Source organism: Podarcis muralis, chromosome 3 (genome assembly GCF_964188315.1).
Source record: "Podarcis muralis chromosome 3, rPodMur119.hap1.1, whole genome shotgun sequence".
In the NCBI taxonomy this organism is placed as follows: Eukaryota; Metazoa; Chordata; class Lepidosauria; order Squamata; family Lacertidae; genus Podarcis; species Podarcis muralis.
In genome coordinates, this window is record NC_135657.1 from 20,379,641 (window position 1) to 20,406,986 (window position 27,346).

A 27,346-nucleotide genomic window follows, 5' to 3' on the forward strand; every position below is an offset into this window, starting at 1 on the left:
AAATTTGCAGAAAAAGAAATTTCCCCATATACAGCAGATGTTTAGGAAAAGGTTCTCCGGTGCAAAGGGAGAGTGCCTTGTGTATAAAGAGGTTCTCGTAGTGGCATGGCATGGGTAGGGCCACAGGGGAGTGCAAAAGTTCAAAAGGGGGGGAAGGAAGTAGTATTTAATAATATTTATTAAATAGTGGAGGTGAGAGCTGGACCATAAAGAAGGCTGATCGCCGAAGAATTGATGCTTTTGAATTATGGTGCTGGAGGAGACTCTTGAGACTCCCATGGACTGCAAGAAGATCAAACCTATCCATTCTGAAGGAAATCAGCCCTGAGTGCTCACTGGAAGAACAGATCCTGAAGCTGAGGCTCCAATACTTTGGCCACCTCATGAGAAGAGAAGACTCCCTGGAAAAGACCCTGATGTTGGGAAAGATGGAGGGCACAAGGAGAAGTGGACAACAGAGGATGAGATGGTTGGATAGTGTTCTCGAAGCTACCAGCATGAGTTTGACCCAACTGCGGGAGGCAGTGGAAGAAAGAAGTGCCTGGCGTGCTCTGCTCCATGGGGTCACAAAGAGTCGGACACGACTAAACGACTAAACAACAACAACAACATTAAATAGTGTGCCCTCCCCCAACACAGAAAATCTCCCAATGTTCCCATAGGTGGAGTGAGGAGCAGATTTTGGCAATTGCAAAGGGCACCTTCTGCACAAAAGATACCCACTCCCAACCAATCCCCTGTTCCAGTCTCTGCCATGCTCGACGTTCACATGGCATTGCTGCTGCCACTTGAGTAGGTCGCCAATTATCAGTAGGCAGTGCCAAGGATACTTGCCTTGTCTCGGGCACTGCGAACCCATGCTACGCCACTGATGAGAGTTTTTTTGTGGAGTGGGGTGGTCATTCAGGGAGGGCCCAGTGGATACAGATTCCGGCATGCTGCTCTTAAAATTAAGGCCTTTGCACACACCTGTGACATATCAACATCCCCTTCCAAAGAAAGAATTGTTGCTGCTTCTAAAATTCCTTCAGTATCCACACTTTCCAGAGGAGTAACCAGGTCTGCTGTTTATCCTGTAATAGACTAAGGCCTATAGGACGTAAAAGAAATACAGCAAGGGTTTACAATTTTTTACTAGTCAAAATTGCAGTTGCTGGCTCACAGCCCCACTTATCCATCTTCATCGGGGCAAGCCCCATCTGCCTTTCCTAAAGAGAAGCCTATTGGAGAGGAGAGCATGCTGGGCTGAGCACCCTGAGAACTTTCTGCCAATGGTACTCAAGAATTGCGCTTCCCAAAGGGTGGGTGGATGGGGAGAATGGCCAGTGAGGTGTCTTCTAAAACTCACTCATGGTACTTGCTCTGGAGCAGAAAAGTTCTTCAATGTTAGCCTTAGCCGAACAATGCACAGGCATCATCCCCAACTGTGGAGGTGGGAATCTCTATATCCTTCTGGGAGGAAATCTGTCCATCTCTGTAGCTTCAAAGCTAGGAGAGGCTGGTCAGTTGTCATGCTTGCTAGACGGCAATGCCAATTATTGAAGCCTGATTTGCACATGTTTATCATGGCATAAGCTTTCCTGAGTCACAGATCCCACTTTATCAGAAGAGCTGCATTGCCACTGGATCTATCACCCCTGGGCCTGACAGGCAGCCCTCAAAAAGAAGAGATTTTCCACCACTGGGGATCTCAAAGTAGCCAGGCTGGGAAAGATCCCTGCAGTCCAACTGAGAGCCAGACCAGACCAGACTGGGTTAGATGGATTAATGTTCCAGCTTAGCATAAAAGCGAGTTTCAGTCAAGCTCATTTTAGTTTACCAAGTGGACTCATTATATGATTTGTCTCAATGATTCAAAATAAATCATACTTGCTTGGCATTGCAATCAATATGTTTCCATCTATAAAACAGGAAACAGAAGCCCACAAGCCATCCATCCGACGGATTCCTGCTGCAACTAGACCTTGGCCATTAAAAGGTAACGGTAAGAAATTGGAGCAGCCAAGGTCTTGCTCTTGTTGCAATTATTCTTGAGCTCTGCCATTGTCTCCCATAGCAAAGGGAATTGGGGACGGATAAGAAAATGGAAACCACCTGTGTTTTATTGCAATATTGCATGGGTATATTGCCCTGAACCTTATTTTTCTTCGTTAAGCTGGAGGCCTGCAAGTAATCACAGCGCACTAATTCATTCCAGATTTTGCAAACAAAGGCTGCTCTCTGCCACAGCTGAATGGAAAATAATAAGGAAGGCGGCCAAAAGCCTTTTAAAGGCTTACCTGTGCTAAGTGTTAGAGTTATCTGTCGTTACGGGTTAAAATGTTTTAATTGTTATTGGAATCTAATAAAATGGTCCAAAACCCACAATGCAACGCTAGGGCTAGGGGGAAATCCATCACATGAGCAAAAGAAGCTACATTTCTGAGACAATTCCACCACAAGAAATATATTTATTGCGTTTATTTATTACATTTGTAGCCCACCTTTTCCTACAAGCAGCTCAAGGCAATATAGGTGGCTCTCCCCTTGCCCATCTCCATTTTATCACCACTGCAACCATGAGAGGTAGGCTAGGCGGAGAGGTAATGACTGGCTCAAGGTCTTCCAGTGAGATTGCAGCTGAGTTGGGCATCTGAGCCCTGAATTCACTTGTCCTAGTCCAAAATTCTAACCACAACACCACAAAGTTATATTATTATTGATCCTGAGCCATGCCAGAAATTGATCTGCCAAAAAAATAGGAAGTTTACACACACTTACTAGACCACAGCAAAGCTTATTTCTGAAGAAATATGTATCAGATGATGCTGCAATTTTTAAAAGCATCATCATAACAGCAAGCCTACACGGACACAAAATTTTGTTACCTATACAGGTTTTTAAAGATCTACAAAAAAAAAATTGTCACTGTTTTAATTATGATGGCTTTACACGTATTTGTTTTATGGGCTTTTGGCTGCTTTTAGATTTTTTATTTTTGTTTTTCAAATTTATACATTTCGTTAGTTTTACGATCAATTTAACGTTTCCAAATTATGACTTCCTTCCCCCTCTTTCTGTGGTTCCTTAAATTAATTTTTTAGTGTCTTCTGCATATCCAAGTTCATTTAACTTGCTCATTTATTTATCTACTGTAAATATATACTCTTATAAAACTGCAGGTTATTACATTAATCCTGCTAATGTTTTTATCTGTTTACAAATTATCTGTAAATATTCAATAAACCATTTCCATTCTTTTATAAAACGTTTGTTACCTTGATTTCTTATTCTTCCGGTAAGTTTCGTCATTTCTGCATATTCCATAAGCTTTTGTATCCATTCTTCTTTTTCTGGGACTTCTGCTTCTTTCCACTTTGGGGCAAGTAACATTCTTGCTTTTAGATTTTTTTAAACTGTTTATATATGTGCGCAATTGTTTTTAATTAGTTACATTTAGTTAATTTAGTTAATTACACCTTTCTTATTTTACTGCTGTTTTATTTGTTTTATAATTGTATATCATATTGCTTCACCCTGCCCTGGGACCTTACGGTGAGCAAGAAACTGAATAAGATAAACAATAAGCTGAGTTTTTTAAAAAACTGCTTTTTATGGAAAATGTCCATAGCATCTGCAGGTAGGGCTGGGAGAGACCCCGCCTGAAGCCCAGGAGAGCCACTGCCAGTCAGAGTAGACAATATTGATCTAGATCAGCCTTTCTCAACCTGTAGGTCCCCAGATGTTGTTGAACTACAATTCCCATCACCCCTAGCGAGCAAGGCCAGAGCTCAGGGATGATGGGAGTTGTAGTCCAACAACATCTGGGGACCCATAGGTTGAGAACCACTGAGCTAGATGGACCAATGGTCTGACTCTGGCATAGGCAAACTCGGCCCTCCAGATGTTTTGGGACTACAACTCCCATCATCCCTGACCACTGGTCCTGTTAGCTAGGGATGGTGGGAGTTGTAGTCCCAAAACATCTGGAGGGCCAAGTCTGCCTATGCTTGGTCTGACTCACTGCGTAGTATACTGATGGGCAACTTGGCCTAATTCCTCCCCCCGCCCTCAATAACTAGAATCAGAGAATCGTAGGTGGCCTCAAGCATCATCTAGCATAATCCCCTGTAATGCAACTTGTATGTGCAACTTGTCCTGCTCACTGCAAAACTAATTTCGGTTGGGTTTTGAGCGTTCCAGTCAAATACTTGAAAAACCTTCAATCAGCTCTCCTACTTAAGATGGGAATCCTCCACCATTGAAGAGCAGGTATTTTTTTATTTTGATGAGATGGCAGTTTGGACAGCCCAATAGTAGCCCAATTTTTAGAGTTTCACAATGTGGACAACTCGATTAAATAACCAAAATATTTTTTTATTTTAAGGAATTGAATCAAGTCCAGCTCAAAATGGGCACAGCAGAAAAAGAGACATTCTTCATCAGAGCACAAAAGAGCTCTCTCTCACTGTCTGTCTGTCTGTCTGTCTGTCTGTCTGTCTCTCTCTCTCTCTCTCTCTCTCTCTCTCTCTCTCTCTGTGTGTGTGTGTGTGTGTGTGTGAATTATTCACTTGCCTCTAAAGGACTCTGGCCCTGACTCAGAAAGAAGCAGCTTCTTTGAGTTGGGGGGAGTTTGCTTTTGAAGCCTACCCCTTTAAAAAGAAAGCCATCACCACATCCTTACTAAAACCAATGCATTCTGCCGCTAGGGGATGCTGCGATTTTTGCAGCAGCTGCTATTTCCAAAATCCCCCTTCCAACACTGCATCCAGGGCATTTGGCAGGAAGGAAAATATAGGTAGGAGAAGGGCTGTCCATCTGTGACAGAAGCAAACCCTCCATGCAAAAAGCACAACAACATTTATTTTTTTAAAAAAGGGACAAGGAAGTCAATGCTGCTGCAACTGCTAAAATAATCCCTTCCCAACTGCCCAGAAACCATTTAATGGGAGCTAGCTTCACACTCCCTTTGCAACTGGAGAAATAGCACTGCAAATTTCAATTTACAAAACAGGCTTGAAAGCACTGAAAAGTTACGACAGAAGAGAAATGCATGCATCTGTTTCTCTCCCATCGCTACTCTGTATTGTGCTTTCAAGCTCACTTATTTTAACAGTAGAGCTGATAAGCGCTTGCTTAAATCTCTCCCATCAGAAAATGAGCAGACTTTTAAAAATGCTTAACTTGCGACTGGCTGATCCCCTTGTCAAATCCGCTTGTTTATGAAAATGAGTTTTAAATAAAATGAGTTTTGTTTCCTTTGTTTGCAAGAAGCAGTACCCAGCTAAAGATACAGATGAGGCCAAGGTCCAGGCTGTTTCTTTGCAGGGAAAACCACCAATACTTTATTCAGGGCCCACCTGGCCAGAGAACACAGCCCTGCCACCATCCTCTGGCTGAAAGAAAAAGTTCCCAGCAATACCTCTGCCTCCCCGAGTCTTGTAGAAATCAGAGGTTACAAAACCAGGGCCCTTCAACTAGCCTGCTAGCACTTCCAGGGAGGTGACCCACACCTGGGTCAACCTACACAAAGATTCAATTGGCTCTAGCTCCCTGCAGAGACAACTCCTCTTAGCAGGACCTCTCTGAGCTGTCCAAGGTGCTGAATGCTCCCTGCTTGACCTGCACTCTGCCTGCTTCCCCCTGGGAGCCTCAAGCACCAATAGGGCAGTAAGTCCACAACTGGTTTTTGAAATATTTGCCTTGTGGGCACTCATTTCTTCCATAGCACCTAACATTCATACCAATTCACACTCCCCTGCCACTCAGAAACTTTAGTAAGTGGACTTAAAGAACAAACAACTTATAAATGAAGATGATCGAATCCTTCGATATGGAAGAATTAATGGATGTTTGGATCTGACAGGAAACGAAAGAGATGGTATGGATTAGGTGAAAATATACCGTAATCTAAGGCCAGACCTTCCAGGCTGCAACTCAGATAAGCAGAAAACAAGGCCAGAGGGAGATTTTTTTATTTTTCTGTGGAGAGCTGGTATAAACAGGATTAGATGGTCTACTTGGGAACAACCAATCAATCCACAATAATAAAGGGTTGTCAGGTCAACCATGATAAAATGAAAGCAGTTGGGAAAGAACAACCTGTGTCTGTATAAAATACACACAAACCCATAAAGAACTTCCGGAACACACACTTACAAATGTGATACTGAACAATTGATGACAGTGAACTGTGTCCTCATTTGGCTGTCTTGGTCCTACTTGGTCCCCATTTGGCTTCTAATAGTACCATTCTTTTATGCCTTTGGTCAGACCCCACCTGGAGTACTGTGTCAAGTTCTGGGCACCACAATTTAGGAACAATATTGACAAGCTGGAAAATGTGAAGGCGAGGGCGACCAAGATGATCAAGAGCTTGTTTTCTCCTGCTCTGGAGGGTAGGACTCGAACCGATGGCTTCAACTTACAAGAAAGGTGATTCTGTCTAAACATCAGGAAGAACTTTCTGACAGCAAGAGCTGTTCAACAGCGGACAGACTCCCATGAGAGGTGGTGGACTCTCCTTCCTTGGAGATTTTTAAGCAGAGGCTGGATGGCCATCTGTCTTGTATGATCTCATTAAGATTATTGCATTGCTGTCCCTTTGACTAGATGACCCTCAGGGTCCCTTCCAACCCTACAATTCTAATGCTGAAATAAGCTTTTCTGGAATGCACCGTAACTACATGATAGAAAGTGCATGTGTTGAAATGCTCTTCCATGTAATGAAATCTATCTCTAGCTATAGAAAAGCAAGCATATCAGGGAGAAGGCTAGTCACCGTGGCACTTTCCAAATGTTGTTAGACTACAGCTCTCATCAGCCCCAACCACCACGATCAATTTTCAGGGATGATGGGAGTTGTAGTCCATAGGACTTGGAGGGCACCAAGAGACTGGCTTGTTGCACTGTGTGCTGGCTAGGCAGGCAAATCTGCAATAGATATTTGCATCTTAGATCCAAATTTTGAAATCTGGATATTCTACTCTGCTACATTTTCAGACTCAAAGAATCCTAGCACTGAGCTCAGATGGGGAAATCTGATTAATTTTCTGTGGGTCATGAGTGGAAATGGCAATGGCTACTGGAGAGGGGCCAGAGAAATAGCCTGATGAGAATACAGACAGATGGAGCCATTCATACAACTATACCTCCAGGCTGCCTAAGTCAAAGGCAGCTGGCCAGTTTATAACAGTATTCAGATCACGGAAAGTCTCATTTGGTGCCAGCAAAATTATTGTGGAGCCTACCAAGAAGGTTACAGTCACTGAACAAAATGCACATTAAAATTTATACACACACACACACACTGACAACTGCATAAAGATATTGTGTTATGAGGGACCATTTCTCATATCAGGGAGGAAAGAAGGTCCCAAATGCAACCCCTGGAAACTGGAAAGAAGAAGAAAAGGGGGAGAGATCAGGTAGCAGGTGGTGAGAAAGAGCTGCATTTGGAGAGTCAGTGCCAGTCAGAATAGACCATACTGGGCTAAATGAACACAGAGTCTGGCATGGCTTAAGGCAGCCTCCTTGTTTCTATTCCAGAAAAGAACAGGAAGAGTGTAATGTGCAAGCTGTATCCATATTATGCTTTGGTTACATTACATTTCTCATGGGGATAGGTGGGTGCACATGATCACAAAAGCTGGACCCACTACACAACCACACTTGGGGGCTATTTCTAGGATTGCCCACGTTTGTACCAGCCTAGTGCAAATTATCATTTTGTTCTGATCGCACAAACGTGTGGGTAACATCACTCTTAACACTACAGGACCCCCCCTTCCATTGTCTTGATGAGAAATTTTATACCACAAGTTGGCTTCTCCCACAGTCTCCCAGAACCAGAAGAGGTATGAAGAGGGAAGAGGAAAGACAAGTGTGCCGGTGGATTCTCAGATTGCTTGGGAAGGGCCCAGGAGAAGGGGAGGCTTAGGCAGCTGGGGAGAGGCCCCACAACTGCCTCATAGGGGCAAGATCTGCTGGGAAGTGTTGCTGTGCTCGGTAGTCCTGGCACTACTGAGCAGCCTCATTTCTTCCAACAAAGGGTTACCATATTTACTCGAATGTAATGCGCACCTTTTCTGGCCAAATCACGACGTGAAAATCAGGGTGTGCATTAGATACGATGGCGCATTAGATTAGAGTAAATACAGTAACGTCACTTGGAAACCAAAAGATTTCAATGTGCTGCTCCTGGTGACACATACGTATCCCACCTACATGCATGAGCTGTGATATTTTGCTGAAGCTTAATCTTCCCACTCCTGTGCCGAAATCCAAACCTGTATTTTCAGTTAAGTGCAGGCAACCAGACAAACATAATTAATCACCTTGCCTTGATGCAAAAACGACTTCGTGGATCCAGGAGACATGGCAAAAGGAAATATGGAGGAAGATGCAATTGTGAATCATTCTCTAGCCTTTCGACCAGAGGACAGGATCACACTTCAAAACGACCTTGACAGATTAGAGAACTGGGCCAAAACAAACAAGATGAACTTTAACAGGGAGAAATGTAAAGTATTGCACTTGGTCAAAAAAAATGAGAGGCACAAATACAAGATGGGTGACACCTGGCTTGAGAGCAGTACATGTGAAAAGGATCTAGGAGTCTTGGTTGACCACAAACTTGACATGAGCCAACAGTGTGACGCGGCAGCTAAAAAAGCCAATGCAATTCTGGGCTGCATCAATAGGAGTATAGCATCTAGATCAAGGGAAGTAATAGTGCCACTGTATTCTGCTCTGGTCAGACCTCACCTGGAGTACTGTGTCCAGTTCTGGGCACCACAGTTCAAGAAGGACACTGACAAACTGGAACGTGTCCAGAGGAGGGCAACCAAAATGGTCAAAGGCCTGGAAACGATGCCTTATGAGGAACGGCTAAGGGAGCTGGGCATGTTTAGCCTGGAGAAGAGGAGGTTAAGGGGTGATATGATAGCCATGCTCAAATATATAAAAGGATGTCATATAGAGGAGGGAGAAAGGTTGTTTTCTGCTGCTCCAGAGAAGCGGACACGGAGCAATGGATCCAAACTACAAGAAAGAAGATTCCACCTAAACATTAGGAAGAACTTCCTGACAGTAAGAGCTGTTCGACAGTGGAATTTGCTGCCAAGGAGTGTGGTGGAGTCTCCTTCTTTGGAGGTCTTTAAGCAGAGGCTTGACAACCATATGTCAGGAGTGCTCTCATGGTGTTTCCTGCTTTGCATGGGGTTGGACTCGATGGCCCTTGTGGTCTATTCCAACTGTATGATTCTAAGATTCTACGACCAAACATGGAAGAACATTATGGTGCCTCCCCCCCCCCCCCAAACAAAAGGAATGAGTCACCTGCTGGTGTAAAGTTTGCATCAAGTGCACTTTTCCAGGGAAACAGACAAACAGGTTGTGGCTGCAAAAGCTACTTATGAATTATTAGAGAGTGTTGCCATACACAGCATGAACTTGCAGTCAGAGGCAAACTCCTTCCTAAAGGAGGTGTAGAGGAGGTAAGAACTTTGAGAAAAGCCACTTTTTATTGGGTTGTCTAAACAAGGATAATAGGAATAATCAACAATACAGATAAATAGACCCAAGTCTTCTCACATTATTTGCATATCACAAAAAAATAGCATAATAAGTTTGCAGTGCTATCTACAGCATACGGTTTATTATTAGAGGTCAATGTATAAGTTCTTGGTTTGTGAACTGGTTTAAACAAATACAGAAACAGAGGGGAAGCAGGATAGAACAGAGTTAACAGATAACATTCAACAGTGCACAGCTAAACGCCTAATCAGGAGCCCTTGTGCTTAGATTAAGTATGAGTAATAGTTTTTCCCCCTCTTATGTTACCAATGAAACAATATAAGGTGTTCATATATTGATGAATGTGGGAGGTGGGGTTCAAAGCGAAGATAATAATTTACGTTTAAATTTACGTTTATATCAACCAGATTGAGCCAAATGCTGATGGGGGGATTGCTCATTTTCTGGAATACTGGCATATGCTATGAAATTAAACCACAGTCATCTTTCTTGATCTGCCCATGTGTCAACTGCAGTTTATTTGTTAATCTCTCAAGGAGGGCTGTTTCCCAAGCCGTTTTGAACCAATTGCCCATCTTTCTGCCAGAAATGTCTTCCCAGTGTCTGGTTATGTTGCGTCTCACCTCTTGTCTTAATTATTTATTATGTAAATCCAGATTGTTGTCTTGGGAATGTATTTAATAAAGATAATTCTGGTTTGATTTCCAGTTGTTGTTATTTTATTAATTTATTGCAACATCAAATCCCAGAAAGGCTGGATTTTTGTACAGTCCTGTCAGGAGCTGGTTAGACACTCATCAGGGCTGGATGCTGATGAGAAAAACAAGCTTGCGCCATCTTCCATGTGACATTAGCCTTGCTAAGCAATATCAGAGAGCATCTTCAGTCCAGATGCATGTCGTTATATGGAGTTGCCTTATTTTATTTTCCTATATATTAATTAAATTTATATCCCACCCTAGATCCCAACCCACCACTACCAAGGAGCGAAAGGTGGCAAACAACAACTGAGGAACCACTAGAAAACATAATTAAAACAATTCAAATACGAATGCAGACTGGGAAAGATCTCAGGATCGCCTCTCCTGGTATGTCCCACAGAGGACCTTACAGTCTTCAAACAAAAACATCTTGGAGGTCCCGGGCCACAGAGAGGTTAGGCTGGCCTCAACCAGAGCCAGGGCTTTTTCAGCTGTGGCTCCGATCTGGTGGAAAGCTCTGACACAAGAGACTAGGGCCCTGCAGGACTTGACATCTTTCCGCAGGGCCTGAAAGACAGAGCTGTTCCACCAGGCCTTTGGCCAAGGCACAGCCTGACCCCCTCCTTTGGTCATTCTTCACAGAACTCTAGCCCAATGGTTGCCATCAATTTGATTTGAACTGATTTTATAATAATAATAATAATAATAATAATAATAATAATAATAATAATAATAATAATTTATTATTTATACCCCACCCATCTGGCTGGGCCTCCCCAGCCACTCTGGGCGGCTTCCATAATGAATTGATTTTAGAATGCTGTATTATTTTACTGTTGTTAGCCGCCCTGAGCCCGGCTTCAGCTGGGAAGGGCGGGATATAAATTATTATTATTATCATTATTATTATTATTATTATTATTATTATTATTATTAAACAGCTTGCTTTAAGAGGAAGGCTTTAAGTAGGTGCCTGCCTTGTATCCAAGGGGAGGGAATTCCAAAGGACTCAGAGTAGACCTGTTGCAAATAATAGACAAACTTATGACCTTTAATTTCAACGTGTCTACTCCAATTTAGTTATAACCATTAATTTCAACGCGTCTACTGCAAGGAGGACCAAGCAGAGTATGTTTCATACACAAAGGGCACTGCTCTGAGAGCAGAAAGGGGGGGGGGAGCGAGCCTGTGGATGCTCTTTTCTAGAAATAATGCTTACCAAAGAGAAAAAGGCTGCTTACTATGGAAAAATCAATGTGGTCTTGGGCAGCCGCCAACGTCCAAAGGAGCCAAAAGAAGAAGGAATGCCGTGCTGCTGAAAGACTATCGTCTTCCATCAAAGAGAGGAGAAAAGAGAAATGCTTTCTCGTCCAAACTGCTGACTCAGTGATAACCAGAGTCGAAGATTATGAGGCAGGCTGCTCTGGGCCCAGCCAATGTCAGCAGGGCGCGCATACAGACACGGAGGAAAAAACAGCTTCCACGAGGAGACGGGTGAGATGAAATAGGAGCAGGAGGCTAACACCAGGGCTCAGAGGCAGCAAAAGGAGGGACAGCCTTGCCAAAAGAGATAATGGAACCCTTGGAATGGTTTCCTATACTCCTGTTTTCTCCTTCCTGCTTTCTTGATAGATTTGCCGCTTCAGCATGCCAAGGTAGTAAACAGCGAGGACATCTATGCATCAGCTAGCTACCTTTGGAACTGCTTTAGTTTTCGCCATTTGCCATCTTGACCAATGAAGGAAGCACCCAGAGATGTCAGGAGAGGGCTTTATAAGGTATTCCAAAGGCAAGTGCACACTATTAATCATCCATATAGTAGCTGCATACAAAATACCTCTCTCTCTCTCTTTTAAAAAACCCCTCCACTTCACAACCAGGCTCTGTCATTATTCTTTTTCGCCTTTTTTACAGATTGGAAGCAGATGTCGACGGGGGCTTTTTTCCTAAGGCCACACAGATAATTGCTAGCTAAACAAACCTCGGAATCCAGGTTTACCAGCTCAGCTCAGCTTCCCACTCAAGGACTAGGAGTGTTACTAGATCTAATAAGCCCTGCTCTGTTTTGTTTTCAAATTCTTGTAATTAATAAATGAATACTGCCTGACCGGCTCTACCGTTAGGCAGGGTGAGACAGCCGCCGCAGATGGCAGGTGCTGAGAGACAAGGAGAGGGCGTAGCTGTTTAGGACACACCATGCTGCCTTGCATCCACAAAGTTAGCTGCTTTGTGTTCGACACACCACTTTGTGCTCAAAATGATAAAAAGCGGTATATAGAAGCTTCTAGTAAAAGAATTCAGTCTTTCACCTCAACACACATCATTGCGTATTGGCATTTAATAACAGAATATAAAATGCACCAAGCAGGACAAAAGTTGTGGGGGGGGGGGGGGGAACGAGGAGAAACTAGAAATCTTTTTGCTGCCCACATGCAGAAGAATATGGATATTGTCGTTTGTTAAATTTTTAGGCCACCCTACATTTCAAATGGATGCCAAGGTAGCATATACAAAACAAATTCAATACCTTGCTATGCAAATACAGTTATCACAATACATAAAGCGCAACAGGCTGAATAATAGTAACTGTAAACCGTGAAGGTGTTTTTGTACAGGTACTGTAACGAACTGGGTTTACAGGTAAGACCTCTCCCTTACAGCAGGTGCTTCTAATCTCAGCTCGTTACATACAGTGAAGATACCAGGTAGCCTGACATCTGGCTGGTTGATAGGGGATCAAATACTCATTTCACTCATTATAATGCACATCAATCTCTGACTTTTGTCTTCTGGGTTTCTGGGGGTTTTTCCTGTTGTTAATCTGTCTCTCACAGCTACAATAAACCATTACAATCATGGACTGGTCATTTCTTCGTCAGAAGGTAAACGGGCAAATTTAGTAGGGGATCAAATACTTTCCCCCCTCACTGTATACGGTACATAGCCTATGAAAATACATTTCTTCTTTTCTTATCTTTTCTTATTGTTTCTTCTTGTGAGTCCTTAGGCTTTCTTTTTCTAGCATATACAGCAACCAATGAAATATCACACATGTATTTAAATACGCAGTCACGACATATTTAACAAATATGCAGTCACGACAAACTGGAAGGATATCCACACGCCCCTGCTGTTGCAAATACCTAACCTCCGCACAAATTAAGTTCTTTCCAATTGCAACAGAAAGAAAACCACGGCTTGTTTATCCTCGATGTGTCACAGACCTACGTGTTCACATATTGTGGAATACGCTGTCTCCTTGGGAGCATCAGTGGCCCCAACCTTAATGCGTTTTAGCCATATGGCAAAGGTCCACTTGTTTTCCAGAGACTCTGAGTGACACTCTGATTTATTTTATGCCTGGATGTCCCTTTAATTAATGAATTAATGAATTAATTAATGCCCCACCATTCTGCCAGTGCAGGAGCCAAAAGGGCTCAGGGCATCCAGTAAAACAGGTATAACTAAAACACATGCATTACATATAAATGTTTTTTTAAAAAAACAAGTTAAGAAAGTAACCCTATTGAAAACAGCACTGGCAACACGTAAAACCACTGAAAAGCACAACAAGGAGGACAAAATACAACACACACCCACAGAAGACCCTGCCACGTGAGCCAGCTGGTGGCCTGCTGGAACGACAAAGTCTTTGCTTGCTGGCAAAAGGAAATCTGCTTTGCTTCATCTGTCAGTAGATCAAGATGAAGCAGGTGGAAACAGGTGGAGGCAGAGGCACACCAACCGTCACCAACAAAAATTCGGGTTCATCAGAAGATTCAGCACAATAAAACCATTCCACACATAATGTGCATTGGAATCAGAGTATTTGAATTACCTTCAGGAAAGTAAAGACTCACAGATACTGGGCATGCACGCAAGCTGCAAAGTGTAGCTGAGTCATGCCAACCATGCGGGCACAGAAAGTATAAATTAACTTGTAATCAATTGGTTTGGATTAATGACAAAAATCCTAAACTTCACCATCTCAAAGCCAGAACTCATAATACATTTGAGAATTACACACCTTCTAATAGCAACCTTAGATTTTGAATTTCCACAGCATCACCACTTAAAAGAGCATGTGGTTGTCGCAAATATTTGTTTGACACAGGTACGCATCACAGGGAGCCCCTGGTTTTCTCAAGCTCCCTGTGGCACATATACCTAGAGACTTATCTTTGGAGGAAGGAGTCCTGAATCATGTGTCCAATAATGTACTATAAATCTGCTATGAATGGCAGAATATGATAAAACCCAACAGTCTTACCTTCACCTGATGAGCCTGAAAGATCTATGATGACATACACTCTTCCTTCTGGTTCCAAATCAATCTGCAGTTGGAAAAAGCAAATATTTATTATTAGAATTCCACTGTGTTCTTTTCCTTGGGTGTGTTTGTTTGTTTGTTTATTACTAAACGTCATCTTGCAAATCCTTGTACCGCATACTCAATGGAAGCCAGTGATTTTAAGGACTTGAAAAAGTCCATCAGATTCTGATGTGCCATCTCAATCCAGCCTCAGATCTAAGTAGGAAGGGTCCTCATAAACATTTGTTTACACTGCTGGATTTCAACCTCACAGGGTCCCCTTTCTTAATTACCTGAAGACAAGTAAGGGCAACACTTTATCTGATTCTTGAATCCACAACTCTGCATATTCCAAATGTTTGGGATAGGTAAACACATGTGGGGGGGGAATATAAATTATCAAGTGAACAATATCTTCAAACAGCCTTCCCCGATCTCATACTTTCCAGATGATTTGGACTCCAACTCCCATAATCTCCAGCCAACATAGCCAATGATCAAGGATGCTGGAAGTTGTTGTCTAAAACATCTGGAGGGCACTAAGCGGGGGAAGACTGTAGTAAAGCAATTAAAATGTAACAGATGTTTACAGCCTTCAGAGCATCGTCTGCTTCAACACTGGCTCCCAAAAGAATTTATGAAAACTGTCGAGAGTGTCTTCATGTGTTGGAAACAGCAAGATGTGGATGTACAAGCAATTCATGCATCTACTGTCAAGGTTTTGGGATAATATGCATAATGAACAATGCTCTTCCTGCATTTGAAACATCTGCAGCTTTTCACTCAGGAGGCAAGCAACTTTCCCCTCAGAAGTGTGATCCCAGCAGTAACAACAGCAGCTAGGATTCTTTATTGCTCAGAAGCGGAAGAAGTTCCCACCAAAGAAGAATGGATGAGCAAGATAATGGACTGTGCAGAACTGGCAAAATTAAGAGCAAAATTGAGAGAATCTAAAGATGAGTGTTTTATGGAAGAATGGATGCCTTTTCCGGACCACTTAAAGAAATATTATATAATATGATGAACTCACAAGCAGGATTTGAGCTATGAGCAACAGAAGTAATTACAGTAGTACCTTGGTTCTCAAACACCTTGCTACTCAAACAACTTGGAACCCAAACACTGCAAACCTGGAAGTAAGTGTTCTGGTTTGCGAACTGTTTTCGGAAGCCAAATGTGCTCCAATTTGAGTGTAACGCTGATGATCTGAGTGCCACACTTCCGTTTTGAGTGTTACGCTGACAATTTGAGTGTTACACTAAGGTCTGTCTGTTTTTGCTATTTATTTTGCGTTTCTGTTTTTGCGGCTCTTTTTTGTGTGTGACTGCGGAACCCAGTTCAGCTACTGATTGACTGATTGTGTGACTGCAGTACACTGTTTATTGCTTTCATTTTATGGATCAATGATGTCGTTAGATAGTAAAATTCATGTTAAATTGCTGTTTTAGGGGTTGTTTTTGAAAGTCTGGAATGGATTCATCAATTTTGCATTACTTTCTACGGGAAAGCGTGCCTTGGTTTTGGAACGCTTTGGTTTTGGAATGGACTTCCGGAATGGATTAAATTTGAGAACCAAGGTACCATTGTAGATTTAACAAACAGAAGACAGCGTGCAGCAGAAGGGGGAAAACAACAACTCCATGGAAAAAGGGGTTGGAAGTCAACAAAATAAGGGGGGATTAAATGTGTACTGGATTGTGCATGTTAAAATTGTTGCAGCTTATTAAGAATATCATTGGGGGGAAAGAAGTGTGATCTCAGGAGAGTGAAAGGCAGGATCGTCTTTCTGCCTCTCCTTGCCCTGTGTGAAGATGAGAGGTGCTCAGGCTACAGAGTCTCCGGACGTTCCACAAGGTGCAGCAGCCAAGAACAGGCCGTCTCCTGAGTGTCCTTGTCCGCCTCGAGTTGGCACAAAGGCGGCAATTACCAAATGCTATTCTCGATTGACCTTCGAAATTGCGAGGGAACATGGGGGAGGAGCTGATCTCTTGCACATGCGGCGACTATATTTCAGGATGTTAACACAATACATATTTAGTACAATGCATATTTGGCACCAATGCACAGTGCCTGCGGTGCAGAGCCAAGGTCTGAAAAGAACTTTTTGGTTCCTGTAATTGCTGTCTTTTATAGCAGGGCAGTCCCAGGCTTGTGTGAGTGACTTTGGTTTTTTGTCTGTCTGTTTGTTTGTTTGGAACTAGAAACCAAAGTTCCACCCACTGGAACCAGGTGCAAAATAGGGGGACAAAACCTATTGCTTACTGCAGGGTTATGGAAGCCCTTGGACCTCCCTATGTTGCTGGACTCCAACTCCCATCAGCCCCTGCATGGCCAAATGGCTCGCAATGAAAGCAGATGTAGTTCAGCAAAATCTGGAAGGACACTGTTTCCTTCATCCCTGACCTATTGCATTCCATGAGGCACCTACTCCCGAGTTACAACAAATAATGCGTATTTATAATTGCTGATATTAAACAACTGTGCAACCACACTGGCACCTTTCATCATCATCATCATCATCATCATTATCTATTACTTATACCCCATCCATCTAGCTTACCCTAAGGAGTCTCAAAGAGGCTAACAATCTCCTTTTCCCTTCCACACTCTGTGAGGTGAGTGGGGCTGAAAGACTTCAGAGAAGTGTGACTAGCCCAAGGTCACCCAGCAGCTGCATGTGGAGGAGTGGGGAATCGAACCCGATTCACCAGATTACGAGTCCACCGCTCTTAACCACTACACCACACTGGCTCTTGAGAGCCATCTCCTCCATCAATCTGTCTAATCCTCTTTTTCTACGATCCTGCACATGTTCAGTTGGAAGCAAGCCCCACTGACCTTCATAGGGCTTACTCTGAAGTAATATAGGCAGCATTGCAGCCAGCACCAAAGAAAGCACACTGACCTTGCAGATGCTAAACCGCGTTGACTGCGACCAATGCTAAGTCTTAACTCTGCAAACTGTGTCCACGGCAGGACAGAGAGACGGGAACGCAGCATTCAAACCACGTCCCTCTAAATCCTCGCGGGATCTGCTACAAGGAAAAGAGAATACAGAACCGCACTAAAATGCTTAAATAAGCATTGCGTTCATCCACAATCATAATGACTACTGTGCGCCAATAATTAAAGGAAGTGAAAACTCTCTCTCACTCACTCACTCACACACACACACACACACACACACAAACAAACAAACACAGTTGAGCATCAATGCCCCGCAAACTGCACTTTGGTCATTAGTTCTGACAAGTGGCGTTTACTTTTTAATTATTTACGATAACGTTTCGGTAATGCGAGAACTCTGCGGATCCTGCCAGGATTACATCATTGCTGGGAAGAGGAAGAAGAACTGCCCTTTTAGGGAATGTGCCAGAGTATTAATGCTATATTAACATCTTGGTAGATGTTCCTATTTATTTATTCCCCCCTTTTAAGAGTGGCCGGAGTGGCTTTCGATCAAAGCGGCTTACATCTGGACCTCGCCATCTCAGAAAGTGGAAAATGCAGATAATTATCGGATTGTGTTTCATAAAGAAAGTGTGTGGTGGTGGGAGTAGGGGTGAGTAGGGAGAGAGAGATAATGCTAAGGACTGGAGGGAATTTTCTGCCCAGGCACGACACGCATTGTCTAATGTGGTGCTATGTCTATGCTGAATTTTAACCTGCAAACAAAGCTGACTTGATCCATCTATATGAAAACACACGAAATTAAAACCTCCCAGATTATCTCCCTAACTACAAAGAGGGGCCAGAATGCACAGGGTGTGAGCGGCGAGACAATTAAAAACGATCTGTGCATATGAGCAGGAAAGAGTTGCAAACTTTTTTAAAAATAGGAAATGGTGACAGTTGTACTGGTGAGGATTCCCACCCCCGATGAAATTCAGCAAAATATCAGCATTTCCTGTGGGATCAAGACAGGCACTGATAATGTCAAAATGCTCTCTCCCTCCTTTGTAAACGTTTTAAGTGCAGTCTATTAGAAGATCAGAAGAGCAGCATGCGAGGTAGATGTTTTGAAGTTAAGAGATGATGGCTGCCTTTGAACCATGTCAGTAATATTCTGCAGATGGCCCCCTAAAATAAAAGGAATCCATATTCCTCGTTGTCCCAGCTTATACCATTCGCACACCACGTTCACTTTCAATCCTTTCTGTGATTTCAAATCCCTTAGATAGCGCCAACCTAACCTTTACATTGCAGGAACGTTAAATATAAAGTTGGGGCAGAACCACATCATAAATGCAAAGTCAGAGGCGGAGCTAGCTGCTCCAGCACCCGGAGTGGGGCACATGCTGTGCACCCGGGGACAGGGCTAGCATGTGGGGGTGGTGAGGTCACCCCTTCCCCAGGGATGACACCTGGGCAAGCCGTAGCTACTACACACCCCTTCCTCCGCCAGTGTGTAAAGCACATTCAATATACAGTGGTACCTCGGGTTACATACACTTCAGGTTACATACGCTTCAGGTTACAGACTCCGCTAACCCAGAAATAGTACCTCGGGTTAAGAACTTTGCTTCAGGATGAGAACAGAAATCGCGTGGTAGTGGCACAGCGGCAGCAGGAGGCCCCATTAGCTAAAGTGGTGCTTCAGGTTAAGAGCAGTTTCAGGTTAAGAACAGACCTCCAGAACGAATTAAGTTCTTAACCCGAGGTACCACTGTACTGCAATTTCCAGTACCCTTAAGAGGATTCTTTGAGTGAAGTCACATGCTTTAAACGTGTGTCAGGTGTGGATCTTTGGGGAAGTTTTCAGTGTTTGACGTTGTACTGTGTTTTTGCTAACTTCGTTAGATTTACCATCTTCTTCTTCATCATCATTATTATCATCATCATCTCCATTGGGAGGCAGGGGTGAACCCACTGCTCCACCACATCTCAAAACTCACCCTCAGCTGCTTTTTACACACACACCCCATGTATTAGATTGGTATTTACCTCACAGACACAGCCCTAGCCAGATGAGCTTGGAGCTTTTGATCACATTTTGCTCAAAATGAAGGGGGGATGGGAACCCAGCTGCACCCAATATTTTTAAATTTGCATACAACTTCTGGTCTGGATTGTTTTATACCTGTAAAATGCACCCTTTTAAGGGGAAAGATATGAGGTTAAAACCAAGGTGTTTAAAAGCAAACGGGACATAAATATTCTTTCAGAAGCTACCACAGAGAATTCTGACAGAGCCGTTCAAGAGACATTGAAGTTTTGAAATCGGGGACATAAAATTTTCATATTATGCTTTGTCAGAGGCAGGAGGACAAGACTAATTGTCACATTGATGCGAGGGTTTCCGTTCTGTCACGACACAACGTGGTGACATTTTGATACGGCTTGCCGAAATGTAATCCTCTTCGTTCCCCTGCAGCTATGCAGCATCTCACCCGTTGCCAAAACACTCAGCTAACATTTGTCACCTCCAAAGTGTTTGCATGAGTAATACACAAGGCCCTAATTCAAAAAGGAAGCTGAAAACTTAGGAAGCACCAAAGGCAATTGACCTGTAAAATTTGCCCTCCCGCCCACATCAAGGCATCTCCACATGACTCTGACATCTTGCTTCGTTTGCTTTGCAGAGCAGATATCAAACGCCCAATGGCCAGAATGCTCATTTGTACGACAAATGCCTTCTCATGATTTTATTAATAACGCAGACAGCAAACAAAATGGCAAGAGGCTTTAAAAATAAATTAAAAAAAGCTTTACTGAAACCACATGGAATCCCCATGGTCTTTTTCTTTTATGAAATCCAATCACTGGAAAATAGGAACCTGCCTTGCCCTGGGTGAAATAATTGGTCCATCTAGCTCAACACTACCTGGGACACGGGTGGCCCTGTGGGTTAAACCACTGAGTCTAGGGCTTGCTGATCAGAAGGTCGGCGGTTCGAATCCCCGCAATGGGGTGAGCTCCTGTTGCTCGGTCCCTGCTCCTGCCAACCTAGCAGTTCGAAAGCATGTCAAAGTGCAAGTAGATAAATAGGTACCGCTCTGGGGAAAAGGTAAACGGCATTTCCGTGCGCTGCTCTGGTTCTCCAGAAGCGGCTTAGTCATGCTGACTACATGACTCGGAAGCTGTATGCCAGCTCCCTCGGCCAATAAAGCGAGATGAGCGCCGCAACCCCAGAGTCAGCCACGACTGGACCTAATGGTCAGGGGTCACTTTACCTTTACCTTTAGCTCAATACTGTCTACACTGACTGGCAGCGGATTTCCAGGGTTTCAAGCAGGAGTCTCTCCCAGCCCTACCTGGAGATGCTGGGGATTGAACCTGCAACCTTCTTGCAAGGCTATCCATGGCTACTAGCCATTGTGGCTCCGCTGTGTCGCCACAGTTGGAGGCAGCAATGCTGGAAACCACAGGAGAGGATGGCTCTTGTGCTTGAGTCCTACTTGTGGGGCTTCCCACTGGCAACTATGAGAACAGGATGCTGGACTAGATGGGCCAACAGCTGGATTCAGCGGGCTGTCCTTATGTTGCTGTTGTTGTTTTAATCTAGCCAGTGGAAAACAACTTGCAGACAGAATAATCACAACATTCTGAAATCAATTGATTTGTGAAAGCCTGCAACGTTAAAAGCCAATGTTCCCAAATTATGGGCCATGTGAATTCAGGACACCATTAATACGGCAAAATGACCAGCGAACAGCTATTGGAAATCATTTGCAAAGCAACAGACAGAGAATAACCTTATTTATCCGCATAACGTCCATGGGAAGACAGAGGATGCCCAGCCAAAAACTTTGGGGGGAGGGATGTACAGGAATTATTTTTTTGCTCAGGTTATATAATACAAACTCAGTGTGAAATAACTGGATATGGAATTTTTCGGTAAGTTTAGATCTAACTGTGTCCTCTGGTGATGCAATTCCTCTTTTTGGCCAAGTCAGATGTGGTCAATCTATGCCACATTGATCGTGGTGGTGCCCACTTGGTACCTGTAAAGCACTGTTACACCGTTTTAACAGCCCTGGCTCCCCACACATATAATCCTAGGAACTGGAGTTTGTTAAGGCTGCTGTTTGTTAAGTGTACTGGAAGAAGCAAAGATCACGAGCGTCAAAGCAACGATTCTTCAACATCAACTTCGTTGGGCTGGTCATGTTGTGCGGATGCCTGAATGATCGTCTTCCAAAGCAACTACTCCATTCCGAACTTAAAAATGGTAAGCTTAATGCTGGTGGTCAACAAAAGAGGTTTAAAGATTCTCTCAAGGCAAATCTTTAAAAAAATGTAGTATAAACACCGACAACTGGGAAACACTGGCCTGCGAGTGCTCCAGTTGGATAACAGCTTTTAACAAAGGTGTCGTGGGCTTTGAAGACACTTGAACTCAGGACGAAAGGGAGAAACAAGCTAAGAACTAAGAGCTCAGCAAACCCTCACCGTGATCAACTCCCGCCCAGAAACCAATGTCCCCACTGTGGAGGGACGTGTGGATCCAGAATTGGCCTCCACAGTCACTTATGGACTCACTGTTAAGACTGTGCTTATGGAAGATAATCTTACTCGGCTACGAGTGATCGCCGAAGAAGAAAGTAGAAGGCTGCTGGGAACTATAGCTCTGTGAGGCGTCTCCTAACAACTCACAGCACCCTACAGTTCCCAGGATTATTTGGGGGGGGGGGGGAGCCATGACTGTGGAAGTGGTATATGAGTACAGATGTGATGTACAGCAGAATCCCTTAGCCATACAGAAGGAACTCAGGCTGTGACTCTTCCCTCATCTGTGCACCATCCTCCTTAAAAGAGTGGTACAATGACAAAATGGGAAGGAGACACAGTTTTGAGCTGCTCCAATGAGATTTCGGCTCCAACTTCAATGCTGTGGTATCATAAGGAGTCACTGCAGCAGCTCCAACACCATGGCATCGACAGCAGAAAGCAGAGCCAGTGTGGTATAGTGGTTAAGAGCGGTAGTCTCGTAATCTGGTGAACCGGGTTTGAGTCTCCGCTCCTCCACATGCAGCTGCTGGGTGACCTTGGGCCAGTCACACTTCTTTGAAGTCTCTCAGCCCCACTCACCTCACAGAGTGTTTGTTGTGGGGGAGGAAGGGAAAGGAGAATGTTAGCCGCTTTGAGACTCCTGAAGGGGAGTGAAAGGCGGGATATCAAACCCAAACTCTTCTTCTTCTTCCTAGTCAGAGGCTTCATAACACTGAAGTTACATCAGGCTCAAGGAAAAATGAGCCACAGAAAAAGAAACCCACATTGGATGTCAGAAGGCTTGGCGATATGAGCTCCAGCATCTCTATAAGTTCACATAACAAAACCTCTGTCCACAACTGACATTCACTGGCACACCTCTTGGCAGTTTCAGCAGAGAGACAGCAAGTTCGCTGGACATGGAAACAATTACTCAGAGGAGGCTGAACTACTTTTAACCCCAAACGCATGGATCATTTCCCCTGGCCAGAGGAAACTGGAGCACTCTGGGAGAAAACGCCAGGATGGTGGCCTCGATCCATATTGAATCTATGAATAAGTTTCGGGTAATATTTTAATTTCCAAGGCTTTTGTTAAGGGCCTTCTCAACAGAAATGCAGCATGTGAATCAACTTTGATTTGATCCCTCTCTTTTTCACATGTTATGTTTCCATTATTTTGAATCGAGGTATTGTGCCTGCTTGCTTGCAAACATTGTCTGCTTTAGCCCTCTTTCACGATGAAAAAACTTGACATTACATTTCTGCTCTCCTCCCACCCTAACAATAAAGGTAAAGGTAAAGGTACCCCTGCCCGTATGGGCCAGTCTTGCCAGACTCTAGGGTTGTGCGCCCATCTCACTCAAGAGGCCGGGGGCCAGCGCTGTCCGAAGACACTTCCGGGTCACGTGGCCAGCATGACAAGCTGCATCTGGCGAGCCAGCGCAGCACACGGAACGCCGTTTACCTTCCCGCTGGTAAGCGGTCCCTATTTATCTACTTACACCCGGGAGTGCTTTCGAACTGCTAGGTTGGCAGGCGCTGGGACCGAGCAACAGGAGCGCACCCCGCCACGGGGATTCAAACCGCTGACCTTTCGATCGGCAAGCCCTAGGCGCTGAGGTTTTACCCACAGCGCCACCCGCGTCCCCTCACCCTAACAATAGGGCCCTGCAAAAGTTATTTCTTTATTTAGAGCATTCGTACCCGGCTGTTCAGGCAAAACGGCTCCTAGAGTGTTTTACATCCAATCAATTAAAACAAGGCATTCCCTGCACATTGGCTTAAAACCTAAAAACAAACAACCATGATGTGCAAAGGAAAAAAGGGGCAGTGGGGAGACCAAACTCATGTCTTCCTTTTGAAGAATCCTGGTGACTATACATACAGTCTTTTGGGGAGATGAATTGAGAGCATTAAATGAGTTTAGGCCTGTAGAGCAGAGAGATCCTATGTGATAACAGGCTGGTTTAATCAGGAAAGAGCTCCTCTCCTCTCCTCTCCTCTCCTCTCATACACAGTTTCTTTTTTGTTTCTGCATGATAGCAAAACCCATAGTTTGTTGCAATGTCCGAAACTGGCAGACTACAGTACGCAGGCTCAGACCCTACCTGTCCGCGGACTGTCTTGCCAGAGTGGTGCATGCTCTGGTTATCTCCCGCTTGGACTACTGCAATGCGCTCTACGCGGAACTACCTTTGAAGGTGACCCGGAAACTGCAACTAATCCAGAATGCGGCAGCTAGACTGGTGACTGGGAGTGGCCGCCGGGACCACATAACACCGGTCCTGGGAGATCTGCATTGGCTCCCAGTACGTTTCCAAGCACAATTCAAAGTGTTGGTGCTGACCTTTAAAGCCCTAAACGGCCTTGGTCCTGTATACCTGAAGGAGCGTCTCCACCCCCATCGTTCAACCCGAACGCTAAGATCCAGCGCCGAGGGCCTTCTGGCGGTTCCCCCATTGCGAGAAGTGAGGTTACAGGGAACCAGACAGAGGGCCTTCTCGGTAGTGGCGCCGACCCTGTGGAATGCCCTCCCTTCAGATGTGAAGGAAATAAGGAGCTGTCTTATCTTTAAAAGACATCTGAAGGCAGCCCTGTTTAGGGAAGTTTTTAATATTTAATGCTGTATTGTTTTTAACATTTGATTGGGAGCCGCCCAGAGTGGCTGGGGAAACTCAGCCAGATGGGCGGGGTATAAATAAAAAATTATTGTTATATTATTATTATTATTATTATTATTATTATTATTATTATTATTGAGCCTGCTTTCCAAACCAGAACTGGAAATCCATGATGGCTTTGGATTATGCCTACCCACAACTTACATGTATCCGCTGCCCGTCCCCCTTACCCGCCCCCACCATGGAGCAAATAGCAATGGGTAAAGGATTCAGATCAGGATTAACAGTACTGGGGCTTTAACCTTGCTTCCTGCAGTGCCCCACTGCCCTGATGGAACCCACTACCACCGCCAGTGGGAGATGCAGGTCTCCTAAGCATCACATCTAGTTTGAACCAGAGTAGTTTCCGCAAGCTTGATTATCATTAAGAACATGTTCATCAGGAACAGAGGCATGCAAGAACTTCTCTGCCAACTCTGCGGCTCACAAAATCCACAGCTCAGCCTTCCAACCTTTCCCCCTTGCCTTTGTCAACATGCAAGGAGGCTCCTAATCTGCTTCTTATCTGGTACTTGAGAGCCAGCCAAGGAAGGAAAGTAGACTGTGGTCAATCTTCTGTACGAATACAATCATTTGGAAGTTCCTTCATAATGCACTCCCTTCCATTTCCATCCATTAATATAACGAGAAATGATGGAATGTGCAGAAAGAGATTGTGTATTATTGATATTCATAAACAGAGCCAACTTGCCTTCAGGATTTAACTGCTCTGTTGGGTTAACACCAACTCTCAGAAAAAAGGAAAGAAACATCAGCTGGGATGGCAGAGTTGGAGGTCAAACCATTTCCTGCATTTGAACTGCAGAAAGAAAGAACGAAAAAGAAAGCCAAAGCGATTCAAGGAGGTCATTCTCCATAGTCTCCAAAAGTTGCTTTAAAATGCATACCTAGTCGTGTGCAACTGCAGCTACATGGATGCAAGCAGTATTCCATGTGCAGTTACGGGTATCTTTGGCATCAGGGTAAAGGAAAAACACTGGGAAGGCAGTGTGGTGCAATGGTTAGAGAGTCAGCCTAGGGCCTGGGAGACCAGAGGTCAAGTCTCCACTCAGTCAGGAAGCTCATTAACTTTGGGACAGTCAACTGTTGTAACCCACTTCACAGGATTGTTATGGGATTAAACAAAGAAGGGAAGAAGCTCTTTGGGGGGGGGGGGGGAAAGGTGTAGTATAAATACAATGAAAATAATAAATAATACTAATTTCGCTTAAATAAGAAGTGGCTAAAATACAGAATCAAACCCAGTTTAAATACAAGGAGGGGTGCAGACGCTTCAAAAAGGTAGTGTATACAGAATTTCTCTTTATGTTTATGGAAGCGGAAGCAAGATATTTACTCCTCACCATCTCTCCCACTCTCTAGGCCCTTTGATATACAACGGGGGTTAAAGAGAAATGCAGGCTTTTAAGTGCACTCAAAGCAGGCTTTTAAGTCCGCTCTAAAATAAATATTAATAATATTAAAATAAATACGGAGATGACACACAAAGCAGTGACAGAACGCAGCTTTGCAGGGAGTGTTTAAACAATGTGCCCTCCCTTTCAAATACTTCTTTGGGCTCTTGCCGTCCCCCCCCCCCTCAAGTATTTAACAATCGATTTGCATGCTTATGAAATAAACAGTAACTTTCGGTCAGTGCAAATATCAACACTCGGAGAATGAAAAGCAAACCGTAAAGCTAGCTTTGTTCCTGGGATTTCCCTTCTTCTCCCCAGCACAGAGTGGTTGATTCTGGTTCCTGGTAAGGCAGAATCACAGAATTGTGGAGCTGGAAGGAAACTCCAAAGGTCATCTAGTCCAGCCCGCTGCAATGCATGAATCACAGCTAAAGAATCCCAGACAGATGGCTAATGGCTAGCCAACCTCTGCTTAAAAATGTCCCACCTTAAAGGTGCTGGAGCAGATGTTGCTGTCTGCAGTATCTGGAGAAATTAGTTGTTTTTTTTTAAAGATATTTATTAAAGTTTCAAAATGTTACAAAAATAAGAAAAAAAGAAAAAAAAGAAGAAAAAAGAAAATACAAAGTACAGAAAAATAAAAACAGTTAAAAACAAATCAATCTTTCCATATCTTGTCTTTCGTTTGCTTGTTTCCCTGACCTCCTCACACCTCCCTTTTTTGTATTCCAGTTCAAATAGTTAATTCAGCAAATCCTTTCCCTCTTTGTTTTTATCTTAATCCTTTACCTTAATATATTATAACTTTAGATTATCGCCTGTTAACAATCCCTTTTTACATATTCCTTTATAACATTGCTACTAAAAACCACTTAACTTCATTCCGACGTCATTCTAACATTCATTAATTTTGCAGTATTTCTGTAAATAGTCTTTAAATTTAGTATCTGGAGAAATTAGTGGGTTTTTAAAAAAGAAGCACAGCAACCCTGCAATATCGCCAGAGTGGCGCATGCTCTGGTTATCTCCCTCTTGGACTACTGCAATGCGCTCTATGTGGGGCTACCTTTGAAGGTGACTTGGAAACTCCAACTAATTCTGAATGCGGCAGCCAGACTGCCTAACTGTTGCTACTAGATGCAGTCAACGAGCAAGAAATGGCGGCTACTCCTCCCACCACTGGGGAGCTGATATTTGCATGCACATCCCATCTGGGCCAGAGGAAGAGGCAGGTGAAGAAGCAGGTAGCAGTGCTAAAGAGGAAGAGCAGGTCCAGGGGTCTCTCATCACTGGATTCACTGCTGGG

The 27,346-nt window shown here is 43.8% G+C and overlaps 1 protein-coding gene across 1 annotated transcript in view; it reads right to left on the reverse strand.

Moving 5' to 3' along the window:
• Nucleotides 1-27,346, reverse strand: part of PRKCE (protein kinase C epsilon) — a 323,740-nt gene that overhangs the window by 166,863 nt on the left and 129,531 nt on the right. The window contains exon 2 of the mRNA XM_028724832.2: nucleotides 14,488-14,551. Within this exon, the coding sequence (XP_028580665.1) occupies nucleotides 14,488-14,551 (64 nt within the window). The remainder of the gene's footprint in view (nucleotides 1-14,487; nucleotides 14,552-27,346) is intronic.